The 16863-nt window shown below is 36.0% G+C and overlaps 1 protein-coding gene across 2 annotated transcripts in view; it reads left to right on the top strand.

Moving 5' to 3' along the window:
• UNC13C (unc-13 homolog C) overlaps nucleotides 1–16863 on the top strand; it is a 196520-nt gene that overhangs the window by 79406 nt on the left and 100251 nt on the right. For both annotated transcript variants that reach the window (XM_075713782.1, XM_075713781.1), the window contains 4 exons: nucleotides 697–866; nucleotides 2898–3013; nucleotides 5027–5190; nucleotides 13912–14062. In XM_075713782.1, coding sequence (XP_075569897.1) covers nucleotides 697–866; nucleotides 2898–3013; nucleotides 5027–5190; nucleotides 13912–14062 — 601 coding nt within the window. The remainder of the gene's footprint in view (nucleotides 1–696; nucleotides 867–2897; nucleotides 3014–5026; nucleotides 5191–13911; nucleotides 14063–16863) is intronic.

The following is a 16863-nucleotide window of genomic DNA, read 5'->3' on the forward strand; positions in this document are numbered from 1 at the left end:
TTATAGTATTACTGTTTTAATGCTGGACACACTGAGACAGATCACTGAGCAGTGATAGTGCTTGGAATAGAATGCAAGTAAGAACTCTTAATCTAGTGTCAAACTAAGACCTTGCCGAAAATGAAAATTTGCTGCTACACTTTAAAGCTATATTTAAAGATAACCAAAGATTCATAATACTTTAAATATTGCTGTAGTATTACTGAATGGATATTAAAAAACCCCTTCTTAGTACAGATGCATGAGTATGACATGGCTTATAATGAATGCCAGGTCTGTACTAGCCATTAAACGTTATCAGAAAGTTTTTCACTACCACAGACTTTAGTCAATGTTAGGATATTCCAATGAAATCATCAAAAGCCAACGCTGATGAATAGTAAATAGTCCTCATTGTGGCTTGCAGGAATAAGTAGCAATAGAGTTTCTTTTCCATTTCTGTGAAAATATATGCAGGATGGAGTTGGGAGTAAAAAGTGTTATCCACTGGGAAATCTGCAGATTGCAAGTGAAGCCACCTCACTCTCTCCAGTAGTTTCTCATATCCGCTCAACTCATGAGGACTTAGTAAGCCACTTAAATTTGCAAGGAATTTTTTAGTGTTTAGGATTTAGGAAATCGAAGACAATGAATTAGACAGCAGTACAAATGAATGTAGCTTATGTATCACTCACATTTTTATTATTATTTTTACAGTGAATGCCATAACTCTACAGATAGAATAAAAGTGAGAGTATGGGATGAAGATGATGACATCAAATCTAGAGTAAAACAACATTTCAAAAAGGAATCAGATGACTTTCTTGGGCAAACAATCATTGAAGTAAGAACACTGAGTGGAGAAATGGATGTATGGTATAATTTAGGTATGATTCTTACTGATTTTTTAAAACAAATTTAGGTAGAATCTCAGCATCTGTAGATTTGGTACTTCAAAATATATAGCTTTGGTACCAATATACAACTTTAAAAATCTTAAATATTACAGGTTGATTTGAAAATGAAAGATACTCTCTTGGTTTTGATCCAGAGTTATGACAGTTACAGAGAGGAGACTAATCATAACAATACCAAAGAAAAATATTTCATTTTAATGCAAAACTGAAAATATGTAAGAAAACCCAACATTTCGGACTAGTCCATTCATAGTAGCATTCTGTGGGAAATACATCGAGAGATACATAGAAAAATCTAGCAAATATTTTGCTTGTTGTCCACATTCATTTTATCACATATTTTAAAAAGTTATTTATATACCATTCTGGGCCTAATCATCTTTGGTTTTCACTGTTTACACCTCTGGTTCTTCATGAAACTTGCTTGAGTTTTCTGTTCTGTACATGTCAAATGTGTTTACATGAAGAGACATAAACTGAAGACAGCCTGCTGAAGCTCAAAATGCTCTCTGTTGTCCTTAATGACTACACTTTCTTGTCTGGACAGGTCTTAAGTATCATTCTTTAAGCCAGAAATAAATGAATGAAAGTGTGTCTCGGCATATATTTTCTTTATCTAAATCTAAGCATACAACTGTTCTTTAATTCTAAAAATATCTTTGGGTGCACTAAATATTCTGGAGTAGCCCTTTAAAAGTTAATCTCCTATATTTGATGATAAAAATGTGATAGTAACATTTTTATCTAGGTTGCCTGCTCTGTGAAAACTTTGGGTGAATTATGTGACATAATTTTCTGAAATTGTAGAGCATTTGTTTCCTAATCAACGGTCCTTGTTTCCCTGTCTAGTGTTGCATTTCCCAGGGACTTATATAGATGTGTCAGGGAACTATTTGATTTCTTATTGACAAAGAAAAGAAAACCTTGCTTTATTTCCTATTTATAATGAGATTTTTTTTAAAAGGTAAGAAAATTGGGTCATTATGTATTCTGGATTTTATTTCTTCAAAAATTTCAGTGACTTAAACTGATATAAATACTGATATAAATTATTATTAAATGCACTTTTAAAACAAATTTTGCTGAACTGATTTGACAGGAAGCAGTTTAATAATAACATTGAAAATCTATGTGCTCTGCAAAAGGAAGAATCTAGAATGAAAACCTTTCAATCAGCATCTAAAAAGAAATATTGGTAAATGGCTTGTGATAATTCTAATATTCTAAAAAGAATGGTATATTTTATTCTGATACATACACACATTGACAAAACTGCAGTATGTCACATCATACAGGGAAAGAGGAGTGAAATACTCAAACAAAAGAATTGAATTTGTGGAATACCAATTCTTATTAATTGTGCTGTTCTTCACCACTCATATCACAGCACTTTGTGAAAGATTCATAACAATTGTTATACCAAGTGACTCAGTTATACTGCTAGAGTGGGTTGGAAAAGTGAAAATTGGAGTCAGAGATCAGTAACCAATGAGTGACAGCAACTAAGTGGACTAGCACAGATAGCATAAACAAAGTTCTTCATATCGTTTCTTCTGTAAGATTCAGCTTAGGTCTGTAATTGAGTTCTGCTAAGAACATTTTGAGTTTCTCTCAGACATAGTAGTTCAGGTTTTTGCTAAAGTCTTCATAACTAAAGGAAAATATCAATAATGAAAATAATAATAATTAGTACAGATAGCAGATAGAAAATGGAAGTAGTTTCTATTGAAAAGGGAAAAGTGTTAAATAAAGCACTGTGCAGCCTGGTTTGAATTTGGCAGATAAAATTAGAAGGATTCTTTACTTCATAGTTTGGTATTCTGCTTCATGGCCTGAGCCATATGTGAGGTATTAAAAAAACCCCAAACCTCTTGTTCTCAACAGCAGGACTTTCTGGCTTCAAAAAACATTCTTATTAAGCTATAGTGACTTATGAAAGCTTTTCACGTGGCATATATGTATTCTTGGTAGTTACTAATATATTATTTTTCTGCTCTTCAGAAAAACGAACAGATAAATCAGCTGTTTCTGGTGCCATTAGATTGAAAATCAATGTTGAAATAAAAGGAGAGGAGAAAGTTGCTCCCTACCACATGCAGTACACCTGTCTACATGAGGTATGTTGGAGAAGTTAAAGAGATCATACTACACAGAAATTACTATTCAGTTGTTCCATGGATAAGGAAGAAAAGGCTACAGAACATTAGGACACTGAAGCAAATAACTGCTGCTACACCTCAGGACAAGTTTTTTTTTTTTTTAGATTTCCCACTTTGTATTGCTGATGGCGTATCAGATTCAGAGTCAAAAGCAGAACACTGTAACACCAACAGATCATTCCTGCCAGTAGGAGTTAGAAAAAAGAGGTGGAGTCAGCTAAGTTCTCCCCGTACCTTATGTTGTTTTAACATTTTGGTGTTCCATACATGCTTGCTAACATCAAGATACAACCATTTCTGTATATTACAGAAATACAGCTATTAATTGTAAAAGACTTCTTTCCTGATAAATTAATTCATATTTTGGAGAGAGCAAGAAAAAGCAGGAGAAGCACAAACAGTATAAAATTTGGTTCTCCTATCATCTAGATTGCTTTTGTCAACGTTGAAAAAAAATAATCACTGATAAACCAGTGTGTCTCTCAAAAGATTTTCTTTGTATTTGATTCCTCTTTCCTCAAACAGTGATCCACATTGAAGTTCTATTCCAAAAAGACAAGTTCATTCTGAAAGCTGATAGATAATATACGGCTGCAAGTTCAGCACTAGTATGTACCCACAAAATCCCATTGTTCACCATGAGTAAAATTGAATGTTCAGGGCATTTTTGCTCACAGATTTTGACCTGATACTGCAAATGTTTTGACCTGTGAAGTAAATGGCAAAACTCTATTGCTTTAAGATAATCCATGAGAGACTTATGGGCTAATTAGCAAAACTGAAATTAGTTCAAAGTTTGGGGGTTTTTTTGGTCACTAAAAATAGGAAATCAAATCTGTTGCTGAGTTTGTGGATACATATGGAGGTGGGTAATCTGAGAAGCATTCTATGATATTAACATTGAATTAAATACTGCATCCAGCTCTGGAGCCCTCAGCACAAGAAGGACATGGACCTGCTGGAGCGGGTCCAGAGGAGGGCCACAAAAATGGTCCGAGGGCTGGAGCACCTCTCCTACGAGGCCAGGCTGAGAGAGTTGGGGTTGTTCAGCCTGGAGAAGAGAAGGCTACAGGGAGACCTTATTGCGGCCTTTCAGTACTTAAAGGGGGCCTACAGGAAGGATGAGGAGAATCTTTTTAGCAAGGCCTGTTGTGACAGGACAAGGAGTAACGGTTTTAAACTAAAGAAGAATAGATTTAGACTAGACATAAGGAAGAAATTTTTTACAATGAGGGTGGTGAAGCACTGGCACAGGTTGCCCAGAGAGGCAGTGGAGGCCCCATCCCTAGAAACATTCCAGGTCAGGTTGGATGGGGCTCTGAGCAACCTGATCTGGTTAAAGCTGTCCCTGCTCACTGCGGGGAGGTTGGTCTAGATGACCTCTAAAGGTCCCTTCCAACCCAAAGCATTCCATGATTCTGTGATTCTATGATAATACTAGCTTTGGTCCTAAGGTTGCTAAACCTAAACTTTATTGCATGCCCTTCACTACTTGAGAGGCTTCTGCAATATTTCTGATAGGTTTCCTGTAACTTACAGTTTTTAAATAATGAATTTGAAATTTGTTGGTCACAGATCCAATTAAAGTTGAAGCACTATGTAGTGAGCATTATAACATCACAATTTCATTCACTAGCAAGGGCATATGATAGAGAAGAGAAAGTTTCTGCACAATTTTATGTCGCAGTCTCTCTGTGCCAGTTAACTGATATAACCTGATATCAAGGAGATAGATCATTGCACTGAATCACAAGCCTGCACTACCAGAGTTCCATTACAAAAATATGTTTAGAGCCTTGCGGTTTTTTTGTTTACCAAATGATGACTAGTTAGTGCCAGTCTTCAGAAAAATTTGGAAAAAAAGAACCCCAAACCTAGCAATGAACATATTGATGACTGTTATATAGGATATACTTCGAGAATGCCACTTAAAAGCCAAAAGTTCCTATTTGAAACATTTCTTACATTTAGAATCTATTCCATTACTTGACGGAAGTTAAATCTAATGGTGTTGTAAAAATCCCTGAAGTGAGAGGTGATGAAGCCTGGAAGGTGTACTTTGATGACGCTGCACAAGAAATTGTAGATGAATTTGCAATGCGCTATGGAATTGAATATATTTATCAAGCTATGACGTAAGTATTATTATGTCTGGTTTTTTGCTCTACTGTCAAGAATGTGTTTGAGGGAAGTGATGTGTTCCAAGCCTTCATGCTTTCATTCTCCATTTCACTCCCATTCCCTATTTAAAATTCTTGTTATCATTTTTGTCCATCTGATTCTCATTGAAGTGCTTCTCATCTGCAATGGGATTAAGATATATTATAAGCATTTTATAAACTGTTACTGGTATTACTGCTAATGCAGTTCTTAATACTTATGATCCTGATATGTGACAAGGATCAGAAAGACTTCCACTATTCCAGATAGGATTGGATGGTAGAACAAGGTTTCACAAGTTCTGTACTACTTTCCAGGAGTACAGAAATCATCATAGAACACCAGCAATGGCTATAGTAAACTTCCATAGTATATGTAAATAATTCATGCAAACCATTTTTAATGATATTAGAACCTGTGACTACATTATCTGTACTAAAGTAGCTGTCTGATCACTTTACAACACACCACCATTGAGCTTAGAGGCCTGGGGATACAAGATCTCCATCATGTATTCTTAATTTGTCCAGTGAAAAGTTTGTCAGTGAAAAGGACTATATTCTGCCCCTACTGCAGCCACAGAAAAGCAGAGGACTCTCATTTGGAGTCCTCTAAAGAAGAAATACAGAAATTTTTTCCTATTTCTAGAAAGCTGATATTATGGAATTTTTAATCAGAACTTGTATCTCATTTCCTCCATCACTTTACTGTACATCCTAAAAAACTTATAACAAGTATGAAGGCACATAAACATGTGAAGTTTTCTTTTTATTGCAGGACATAACACTACCATCTGCTATTGCAATGAACACGGCTTTCACTTTATGTAGCTCATTGTGAATTACTGTACCATACATCTAACAGAAAGGTAGAGGAAGTATCTGTAATATATACATTTTTAATTCTCTTCCTCCAAGGACCTTAAACAACATTGCGCAGAAGAATTAATTAAGCTTGACAGTTCCCCCATGGTATTGTTTATCTATACTACATACAGAGGAACTCATGCATTGAGTTTCAGGAATATTGGGGTTTTCATGTTTAGCTTCTCTTTAGCCATGTATGTCTTTACATCTTGATTAAGTTATGTTACTTATTAAGGAGCATAGTATTATGGTTTTATAACTTGGTTTGAATTGGTATGCCATTTTGTTAATCTCCAAAACGATAGAGTTGTTCCTGTTGTATGTATCAAAATGAATTAAAGTCTTTATACGAGATGAATTCTCAAGAGCTATTAATGGCAAGGGAGGGCTGTTATTACTGTTTTCCTTAGGAAACAAAGCAGGACTGATTTAGCATTAGTGCTTCCTCTTAACTATAGCCCCAGTAGCTGGTTACCTCAGTACAATATGGCTGTATTTTTGATGGACAACCTCAACCGAAAAACTTTTTGATGTTTCTTTTCCTTCATCTCCTGATGAATGCCAGTACTCTGAAATTTTCCAGAGAAAGTTTGAAACTGATTTTAGAAATTCAAATGTAGCAAAAGTCAGCATTGCAAAAATAGCAATATAATTGACATGTGAGTATTTAGAAAGCTTTTTCATTTAACAGTGTTAGAAATGGACACTTTATATTTTCACATGAAGAAGATGGTTTGGTTTTATATCAGCAAATAACATAACATACAGATATTCATGACAAGGAAGTAGATTTAGTCTGAACATCTAAAATGGAGCTGGGCAAGTACTGCAACACATTTTTCAGGAATCCTTACTCAAAAATTCTAACCAAGCCATTTTAAGTTAAATGACCTACTTTGGATTGTCCTCTTTTTCTTCTTGCTTTCTTCTGTACCTTTTCCACCAAATTTCCTTGCTGTTGATGACTGCAAACCAAGCACTTGAAGGCAGGGGTAATGTCGTGGTTTAGCGCCAGCCAGTAACTAGAGCACCACGCAGCCGCTCGCTCACTCCCCCTACCCCAATGGGATGGGGGAGAGAATCGGAGAAGTAAGAGTGAGAAACACTCCTGGGTTGAGATAAGAACAGTTTAATAATTGAAATAAAGTAAAATAGTAATGATAATAATAAAAATATAATAATGATAATAATAATAACAATATACAAAGCAGGTGATGCACAATGCAATTGCTCACCACCCACCTACCGATACCCAGACAACTCCCTAGCAGCGATTGCTGCTCCCCGGCCAACCCCCCCCAGTTTATATACTGAGCATGATGTCATATGGTATGGAACAGCCCTTTGGTCAATTTGGATCAACTATTCTGGCTGTGTCCCCTCCCAGTTTCTTGTGCACCTGGCAGAGCATGGGAAGCTGAAAAGTCCTTGACTAGCATAAGCAGTACTTAGCAACAACTAAAAACATCAGTGTGTTATCAACATTATTCTCATCCTAAATCCAAACCACACAGCACGATGCCAGCTACTAGGAAGAAAATTAACTCTATCCCAGCCAAAACCAGGACAGGTAATAAGAAAGTGAATTTGATATTGGTAGTCATGGGTAATTTACACAGGAAATAAAGTCTAAGATTTCGTTGTCCCCATACCCATGTCCATTTACATTTTAAAATGTTGCATGTTAATAATGAGCAATCCCTATTTGAGGGGTAGGCCACATCCTGTTTAAGTTAGGAATAAAATCAATAGTGAATGTAATCTCAAATACTTGGAGAAGAATAGATATGCATATACATTTTTTTGCTGATTCATCTGCAGACGTCTCTCAGAGCATTCAGACTTTAGGGAGAATAGTAGTGAAGACACTAGATCTGTCATGGGGAATTTCCTTTTGGACTGTTATCTGTTGTTTTTATTTGTGTTTATGAGATCACCTGTTTCTCCTGGAACAACTTTAATGGCTGGAGAAAATGGGGAAAATAGAATGATCAGATTCCATTCAGTAACAATGTGCTCCTACTAAAAGAAAAGCAATTTTCTACCGTACAACAGAGAGGGAATTTGAATGTAATCACTTAGCCCAAAGGAATATTGTATAAGCATTTTATGCTCAAGAATCCAGTTGCAGAATATTTCTATTGCATGTCTCATGATAACATTGTAAATTAAAATGTTTGCATTTGTAAATGCAAAACTGATTATGCTTTCATAGCCCATGATCCAGACCCCAGAGAGCATATACATGCTGCTTATGCACTGCATCAGACTCAACTGAGTTCTAGTGTGTTGCTAATGAGGTATTCTTTTTGTCTAAATGTAATTTTTTAAATTCATATTTGTTTGCAGTTTTAAAATTACCTATCATATAAAGTTTCAGTGCCACTTAATGATAGGCAGTCTTGACCATTTTAGGTATGGGTAGATAGCATATGCTAGAGTAGGAACATATGCCACTCTGCATTTCTGAACACAACATAAATCTAATTAAGTCTCCCTAAAGTACCACTTCCTAGAACAATTTGGCATCCTGTTCTGCTACTGTAATAAGCAACCCCACTTGTCTATCATTTCAGGTTCATGCTGGTGGCTTTGTCATCTGATGCTCTTAGTAGACCCTGATAATTTGTTTCTGGCTCTCAATATTTATTTATATTTATTCCTTTAAAGCACAGAAATAATATTTCAGAAGGATAGCCTTGATTTTTCCAAATACTCATCAACCACAATTGTGGCAGCTCAGCAAAGATAAGCAAGAAATTATATGTTTATTGTTTCAGTGCCTGACTGCTTCATGGAAAATCAGTCCAATAGGTGACCAACTAAAAGTCCTGAAAACATAAAGCTCAAGCTCTTTTCCTCTCCCAACCAGCACCAGCAAAGAAATTCTGCATTTTCTGCAATTCAAAACATGTCATGTATGAGTCAGTGTTTGATTCTAGATCAGAAGGAGATTACCTGTGCACCACCGAAGACTTACTGGAATGGGGATATCAGTTATCCCATAGATGGTTATTTATCTGCCTTAGTCATTGTTCCCAATGGGACCTTTTTCATTAAACTTATAAAGAATGAATTCAAGTGTGATTGTACCTGTTGCTGGAGACAGAAACATCCACATTTTTATGAGATTAAATATATACAGTTCTTCCCTAAATGATGCCCACTTAAAAGGGGTGTCTTACTTTAAAGATACAGATTCTAACTGCCCAGTTCCTAAGCAAGGAAATCTGCTTTTAAGTTACCAGATGTGGAATTCATGTGAATAGAAAATCAACCATAGACCCAAAATCAAAATACAAGAACAAACTTGTTTGTGTTGCAGTAACTGCAGCTCTTTGGAAAGTCTTAACTGTACAGATTCCATAATCCACTCATCTTTCTTATAATTATTATATTCCTCCACTCCTCATGGAGTCTATATTGGGAAAAGAAATAAAAGACAATTACAGCCACTCTTATATGGGTCAGAAGAAAATTTTTCTTTTCGTGATGGTTAGCAGCCAAATAGACACTGTTAGCTACATGAATGGTATGCATATACTCCCAGAAGTCAAAGCACGTATGTGTGAGAATAGGAAAGAAAATAGATATGGCAGAAAACAGATTAACAAAAGCAGAAGAACAGCTCAGTGATCCAGCTGGCCTTTATTTTGATGGCTGCAGTGATGGATGGTGATTTATGTTGTAAATTCAATGTCTTGAAGAAATTGTACTGGAAGCTTATTTACCTACATATATTAAGCCACCCCTCCACCACCGACAAAAAATAATTTTCTGTCTCTCATCCATCTTTCAACATAATTTATTTCTCTTTAGAAGGCAAAAAGCAGAGCACGTATTGAAACAGTGTTTGACTAGACACTGAAATTATACATAACATCAGCATCCTGGATTTACTGTGTAGTGGAGTCAAGTGCAATAAAAGCTCTATTGAGATCTTCACTTCTTGCTGGCAAGAGTCACCACAGGTAGAACCTAATGCTTCTAAATTAGCAACATAGTTCTCGTTCCAGCAGGTTAATGGGCATTAACTATGCCATCTTCTTCTCCTGCTAGTCTTCAATTAATGTGGCTGCATTGCAAAAGCACACAAATCACCCATTAAAGTAATTTTCATTGATAGCATTTGCTTACTGAGTGCAGCACATTAATTAGCCTTCTTTCTTTGCCAATTCATGCTCACAGAAAGATTGGAAGAGTCACAGGCACTGCATGTTGGTCAGGAAATTGCATAGTAAGAAAGTTGAAGCAAGCAGGCCTGGTTTTAGACACGTGACTCTAGCTTAAACAATGCAATATTACTCTAAAATATGTGAGACTTAGCAATGGTTGCTGTGATACCATTAGAAGTAGCTAATAACTCATGCAATTGACCTACAAAAACATGGAAGGAAGTTTCCTCTTCAGTTTATTTTAGCAAGCAGAAGGAAGCCAGATGGCTTGCAATTTTCTTAGCTGGGTTATCAGCACTCTGAGCCATGACCCTTATATGGGTTATCAGCACTCTCAGAGTCATGACCCGTATTGCATGTGATAAACTTAATAGGTTCTTTGAACTTTACAGATTTTAATTAAATGAAGGAGAGAAGCAAAAGTTCACATAACCTGTCACTTGGCACAGATGCTTTATCATGGATTTCACTAACCAAAGTACAGGTGGAATGGTGTAGTAATATAATAAGGACATAAATAAATTACATCAATAGGTTTACGTTTTCCTTGCAACAGATTAGTATAATTTGGGTCTATTTTCAAGATAAGAGCTCAGTCCAGGCCTTGGGTAGCCCAATGTGAAATTATTAGAAGGGCCTACAGAAGACACCTTGCTGAACTTAAAAGGTTGACCCAGACTATTTTTCCATGGTCTGCCATGTTCCCTGCAGACAATTGATACAATCTGGATAGCCTTTTACATAGTGACTGCTGCTGACTGACCCTTTTATCTGCCTCCTCCCCTCACGAGAGCATATGTTATAGGTATGACTCTAAGGCCAGTGGGGTTGTTAGTGCCTTCTTATCTCCAGCTTGGGGTTCCTCATGCACTAAGGATCTTTAGGTCCACTAGAAGATTTTTTTTGAAATTAAAGGTCAGCAGTAAAAGTATATGTTAGTTATTTTGGTGTCAATTTTTTAAAAAATAGTTCTGATCATCTCTACATATTTCTCAAAATGCATGTGATGAATAATCAGGTGAGATTACTATTAACTTTAAAGGTTACCTGAAACTGGTGAGAATCACCCAACATCAGTACTGTATTTTATACAAAGGAAATTATTGTTCTTCTAGTTGATAGGAAACATGTGACATACAATGAAAGATTTTCCTAAGAAAGTAGCTGTGTTGTGCTTTTGTCAGATTCACATCATGGTATTTAAAAGCCCTTCTGAAAAGTACTAGCAATGAATGAAAGGTTTGGTAGTATTATCCCTATAAGCCACGTAGCTGGGAATGCCAAGTTCTAGTCCTGGCCCACGTGATTGATTTGCTCTGTAGATTTGAGCAGTTTTTCTCAGTTTTGTAAAATGGAGATAATAGCACTTAATGAACCTTACAGGAATGCTGAGAAATATTTGCAAAGCACTTTGAACATGACTACCATGGTACAGGTTTTAAGTATCAATATGTATCACCACATTGGTGCAAGACTGTGATATATAAAGCCAGTATGAAAATACTTTAAAGAGCGTCTAATGCTAGAGGAAGCACACAAAGTGGGTCTCCTGGCTTGGCCTGGAAGGGCTGCAAATACAGAGGGACCCCACGTATACAGACTGTACCCCTTGATTCTCTTTAAAACAAGCCTGCCTCTCTTGTCTCCCATCCCCAGTTGGATCCCTTCTTTTCCAGTCTCTTTGCCCGGACAGGTAAACTGGAAAATCCAGCAATTATTCAGCTTCTCAGCCTAGCTTTTGAGTGGGATTAAGGGCTTTATTCATCCCAATATTCACTCCTGTTGAAATCTTATGTCCTTAACACTTTGGAGACCTTGGATGGTACTTAAAATTAGAAAACTGAATATGTGCTGGGATTTTCTTTAGGTATTTGTACGTGCATAATTAATGACTTGTTTTTTTTCTTGGGAATTAGGACTTAAATTATAAGAGAATTTGTCTAGAGTGAGATGCAAAAGAGTTAGAAAATTACAATTTTAGAAGTTTTCCAGCCAATTGCTTTTCAATGACAGGGTCAGTTGGTATATATCTTTTATGCTTTATTTTCTTTTAGAAAAAAAAAAAATAGAAAAATACTTTAATTTATGGATCACATGTTTTGAGCACTCACTGGTGATTAAAACACACTTTACATCTAGGATGAGTCCAAAACTTTTGTCCTGTGTTGACCATAGTGATCATGTACCTGTAATGATAGGTGGATGTGTTTAGCATCATGTTTACCTTACTGCAAGTAGCTGATTGTATTTCAAATATCTTACGAAGTTCTGTAGCCTGTTTTGTTGACTAAGGCTGTTCAGGATAGCAGTTTGGCCAATAATTTTATGGTGTCCATTTCTGATATCTAGGTACTGAATGGATATCAGGTACATTAATGAAGACTGATTCCTGAGCCTGGACACTTGGGGAGTTTGGGAATTTTCTTCTTTTTTTAACATGTCTATGACCTGACACAGATTTTTGAAGTAAGCATTGCAATTTAGATGTCTCATCTGCAAAATAAATAAAAGTGTTGGAGAGAGCTTAGTTTGGAGTGATGTGAGGTACTGACAGTCCAGAGCATTTTTTTAGGCCCATTTCTGAATCTGTAGATGAGCATCTGTAGTAAGAGTCTGTACACTGAGAGGGGAGTACTGGAAAAGCAGAAGCAAGAGTGACTTTATGTGATGGGGTTTACCTTTTTTTAATTACCTAACATTATGTTCTCACTTGATTCAGCAGTGTTAAAATTTCACCTAATAAATTCTGGTTGCTCATGAAGCAGACTGCTTAAAAATCAGAGCTGATTTAATACACTCAGATCTGGATGGAAGTCAGTGTTGGGTTTTTATTACATTTGCTTGCCGGAGGTGCTGTGAGCAGTAATGGTTTTTGGTTTCTTTAAGAAAAGTGAAACAGAAAGGTTACTAGCAAGTCAGGGAGCCAAAAGTATTCAAAACCAACTAGAACACCACTTCACACTGTTACTATGTGATCAGCACTCAGCCCAAATTCTTACTTTCAAGATTTTGTTGAATACAAGCTGGAACTCCATTGAAAAAAAATGCTTCCAGTTAGAAGCTCTAAAGGTCGGAATGGCTAAATGCTGGCATCCTGAGGGACATGATGTTCAGCCTGGGGACTAGTTGCACTGACATTCTGCAATGCAACCTTGTGTGGCAGTTTCTTTGTTTTCCCTCTTCCTTTCCTTACTGTAGAATTCAACATTTTGTGAGCATAAACCCTCTTATTTGTACTCTGACCTATTCAGCTCTACATACAGCAGAAGGAAACTGCTCAGTGACAGATCTTTTCATAAGTGCCTTAAAATAGATCTAGCTGAACTGTTCCTAATGGGAGTATGAGGCTCATCCAATCTTTTCTCCGTCTCCTACTGCTGCTGCCAGCTTCAGCCTTCAACAGCCAACTGAGTTCATCACTCTGAGCTTCCCCCCCATGCCAGTAGTGTACCTCACTGTATAAATGCCTATATTTCTGTGCTGTGTGCATGCAGCACAAAGATATGCTGTGGCTTTAATCTCCCTTGTTAGTCCAAGCACCATGCCACAGGACTGGCAGTGCTGTAGCTTCTCTCTGGGATCAAAAGAAATTGTGGTGAGAGAAAGAGCAGAATCTTTGCCATCTTTAATAACTGTCAGTTTGTCTGAATTGTAGGCACTTTTCCTGTCTGTCTTCTAAATATACGTGCCCTGGTGTTCCAGCAGTTATGAGTACGTTGTTGGCCAATATAAATGCTTTCTATGCTCATACTACAGCAGCAACTAATGTATCGGCCTCAGATCGGTTTGCAGCTACTAACTTTGGGGTAAGTAGACTTTCTTTTTTAATAGAATGCTAGTCCGCATCTTTTTTTTTTTTCTTCTCCTAATATTAACTTCTAAATTCAAACATTTTTCAAAAGTTGGTCATTTTAAAGAGTAACAGTTGCTATTAGCTTTTGAAAATTTTACCCTGAGTCTTTACAGTCAACCACTATAAAAGCTGGAGAAGATACTGTTCCTTATATAGTGATATGTAAGGCATATAGGATAGAAAGCACTGGCACATATGCATAGTACTAAAGTGTTCAACAATCAGTTTTTGCTTTTATTGCAGCGGGGCTTGCAAACTACTAACTGCACTAGACTGACTATGGGTTGCAATTGTTTTCTTGGGCTATGTGTTATCAGTGAACTCATACTAACCTAATGGATCTAGCCATAAATACTGTTCTTCTCACAAGAGTCTATAATGGTGGACTTTTTTTCTGCTGAAATAATGGTGCATAGTACAAGTCCTGGATTTAGGTATCAGAAATTTTAGGAGGAATAGCAGCATCTCAGGATGTGGTAGTACTTCTTTTGTTGTTGCTAACTTCCCCTCTGTGGATATCTCACAGTGCGGACTTCCTATTTTTTAAACATGATAGAAAATAAAGATACATTCACTTTGTATTCTAATTTGTTCACCTACCCTCACTGGGGAGATGAGAGCAGGAAGGGAGAGCAATAATTAAAAGAGGTTGCTTTCATATCTGTACTATTACACATGATATAGGCAGAAATAAACACAATTTGATGCTGAAAAATGCATTCCTTCCTCTTTCTTTTGTATGGCTGTTATTTCTATGGCTGATATCAAAGCTGTTTTTCATCTAACAGTAGCTATAAAAATAGGGTAATGTTTTCTATTTTAGAAATAGAAAACATAATTTATTGACATGAAATGAAATATTAAACATAATTAAAATTTATTAAATACAAACTATAGTTGTTTGAAGTAGCGTTAGCGGTACTAATGCTCTTCTCCAGTATTAAAAATAATAGAAGCATCATTAATTTCAGGATTTTCAAGGCAATATTATGAAATCACACATTTGGACTAGTAACCAAGAAAGACTTAATTCTGGTTTTGCTTTTATCTTCCTATCAGAAGTCAGAAACACAATTATCAGACTATGCTTAGTAAAGTAATTCAATTCATGCCTGGAAAAGTGTAAATGTTCAGTTTTGTAAAGGAAATTTGCTCTGGATGCTAAAACAAATTTTGATTTTTAACAAACAAGTATTAAATATGGCATTCCTTCATAATTTTTTCATACAGGGCCTCAAATAGTTGAAACTGAATATTAGGTTGCATTTCATGCACCAGTACCTTTAAGATAGAACTTACATCTATAAAACTCACTTTGTGTAGTAATAATACCAAAAAATTATTTTTGTTATTATTGCTGAATTCTGAATGTTCTTAGGATCTGATGCTACTGCTTACAGCTGTAAATAGTCAACAGTTAGTTCTAAACACTCCTAAAATAGTACTAACATTAATATATCTTCAAGTTTAAGGGATGTCATGTCTGTTTAAAAAAAAAAAAAAAAAAAAATCAATTAAGTCATTATTTTCAGGTCCATTCAGTAGTTTTTTAGAGAAATATTTACTCTAAATATTAATTTATTTTTCTTTTAACTGTTAAGTCTGGTGGAAGTACTTGCATATAAATGTACCCAGGGCTGGGTCTTTAGTTTGGAGACAACGTGTTCCTGAACTGGAACTTTATCTCCTGCTGCTAGAGGTTTGCTTTGAAAGAGGAATATTAACATTCCTCCATTACAAAAAGGTAAAAAAGTTTTACAGATGAAAAGCATTATCAGAATATTTATGATATAATTATTGTATTACCATGATAACACAATATTGCTCTGTTCTTATTCAGGTTTTCTCTTATAAGCTAATTGATGGTTTATTATGGAATGACTCTACATCTTTTTTTGAAACAAGGCTACTCTTTCAATGTTCAAGCTCTATTAGACTTTTGAGTTTGATCCAGCTTTTGAAATTTAGAATGTTTTTGCTGGATTTTCTATTTTTTTTCCATTTTTCTAATGATCAGAACTACTTTTATCCTCAGATTGGACAGAGATTAAGTGCCAGTTTACATTTGACACAAATTCCAATCCAATTCATAGTTCAACAGATGGATGGAAAGACAGTAGTGAGCATCACTAATAGAGATTTGGAGCTCTTTTTTCAAACAATTGACTTATAGGCAAAATATTAGGGTTTTTTTCTCTCGTGGGTCAAAAGGCATTTGTTAGTGCTGCACATCATTCATCAAAAAGAACATCTCAAATTCAAGTCCTCAGGCTACAGCTGGGAAGGATTTGGCTGACTGAATATTTCAGTACAGATTTATAACATGACAAAAAAGTTCCCTTTTGATTGATCCCTTAAGGGAACTGTGCCAAATTAGTGGCTTTGGGTATAGGTTAATGCTCCTCTGATGAGAGATGGTGCACAAGGAACTTTATTTTCGTATTAGTGCCGATCATATTTCATGGGTAGTGCGGATACAGTCATGCATTCTGAGAGCTATCAGATCTTGCTACTTCCACAAGCCTTCTGCTTTCACACAGACTGGCAAGGATTTCTGCACAATTTTGTGCAGTGGACTATTGAATATGTTCTAACATGAAGACTGGTAATTATAAGCTCTCGTTAGTATTACTTAAGAATGGCGCAACTCAGCTGGGTATCTCAGAGAAAAATGTTTTCACTGCACCTTCATCTGTCAAGATAAGTTAATTTCTGCATTTGAAAGGGAAAACTAACTGCATAGTATTACTTAGC

Source organism: Pelecanus crispus, chromosome 7 (genome assembly GCF_030463565.1).
Source record: "Pelecanus crispus isolate bPelCri1 chromosome 7, bPelCri1.pri, whole genome shotgun sequence".
In the NCBI taxonomy this organism is placed as follows: Eukaryota; Metazoa; Chordata; class Aves; order Pelecaniformes; family Pelecanidae; genus Pelecanus; species Pelecanus crispus.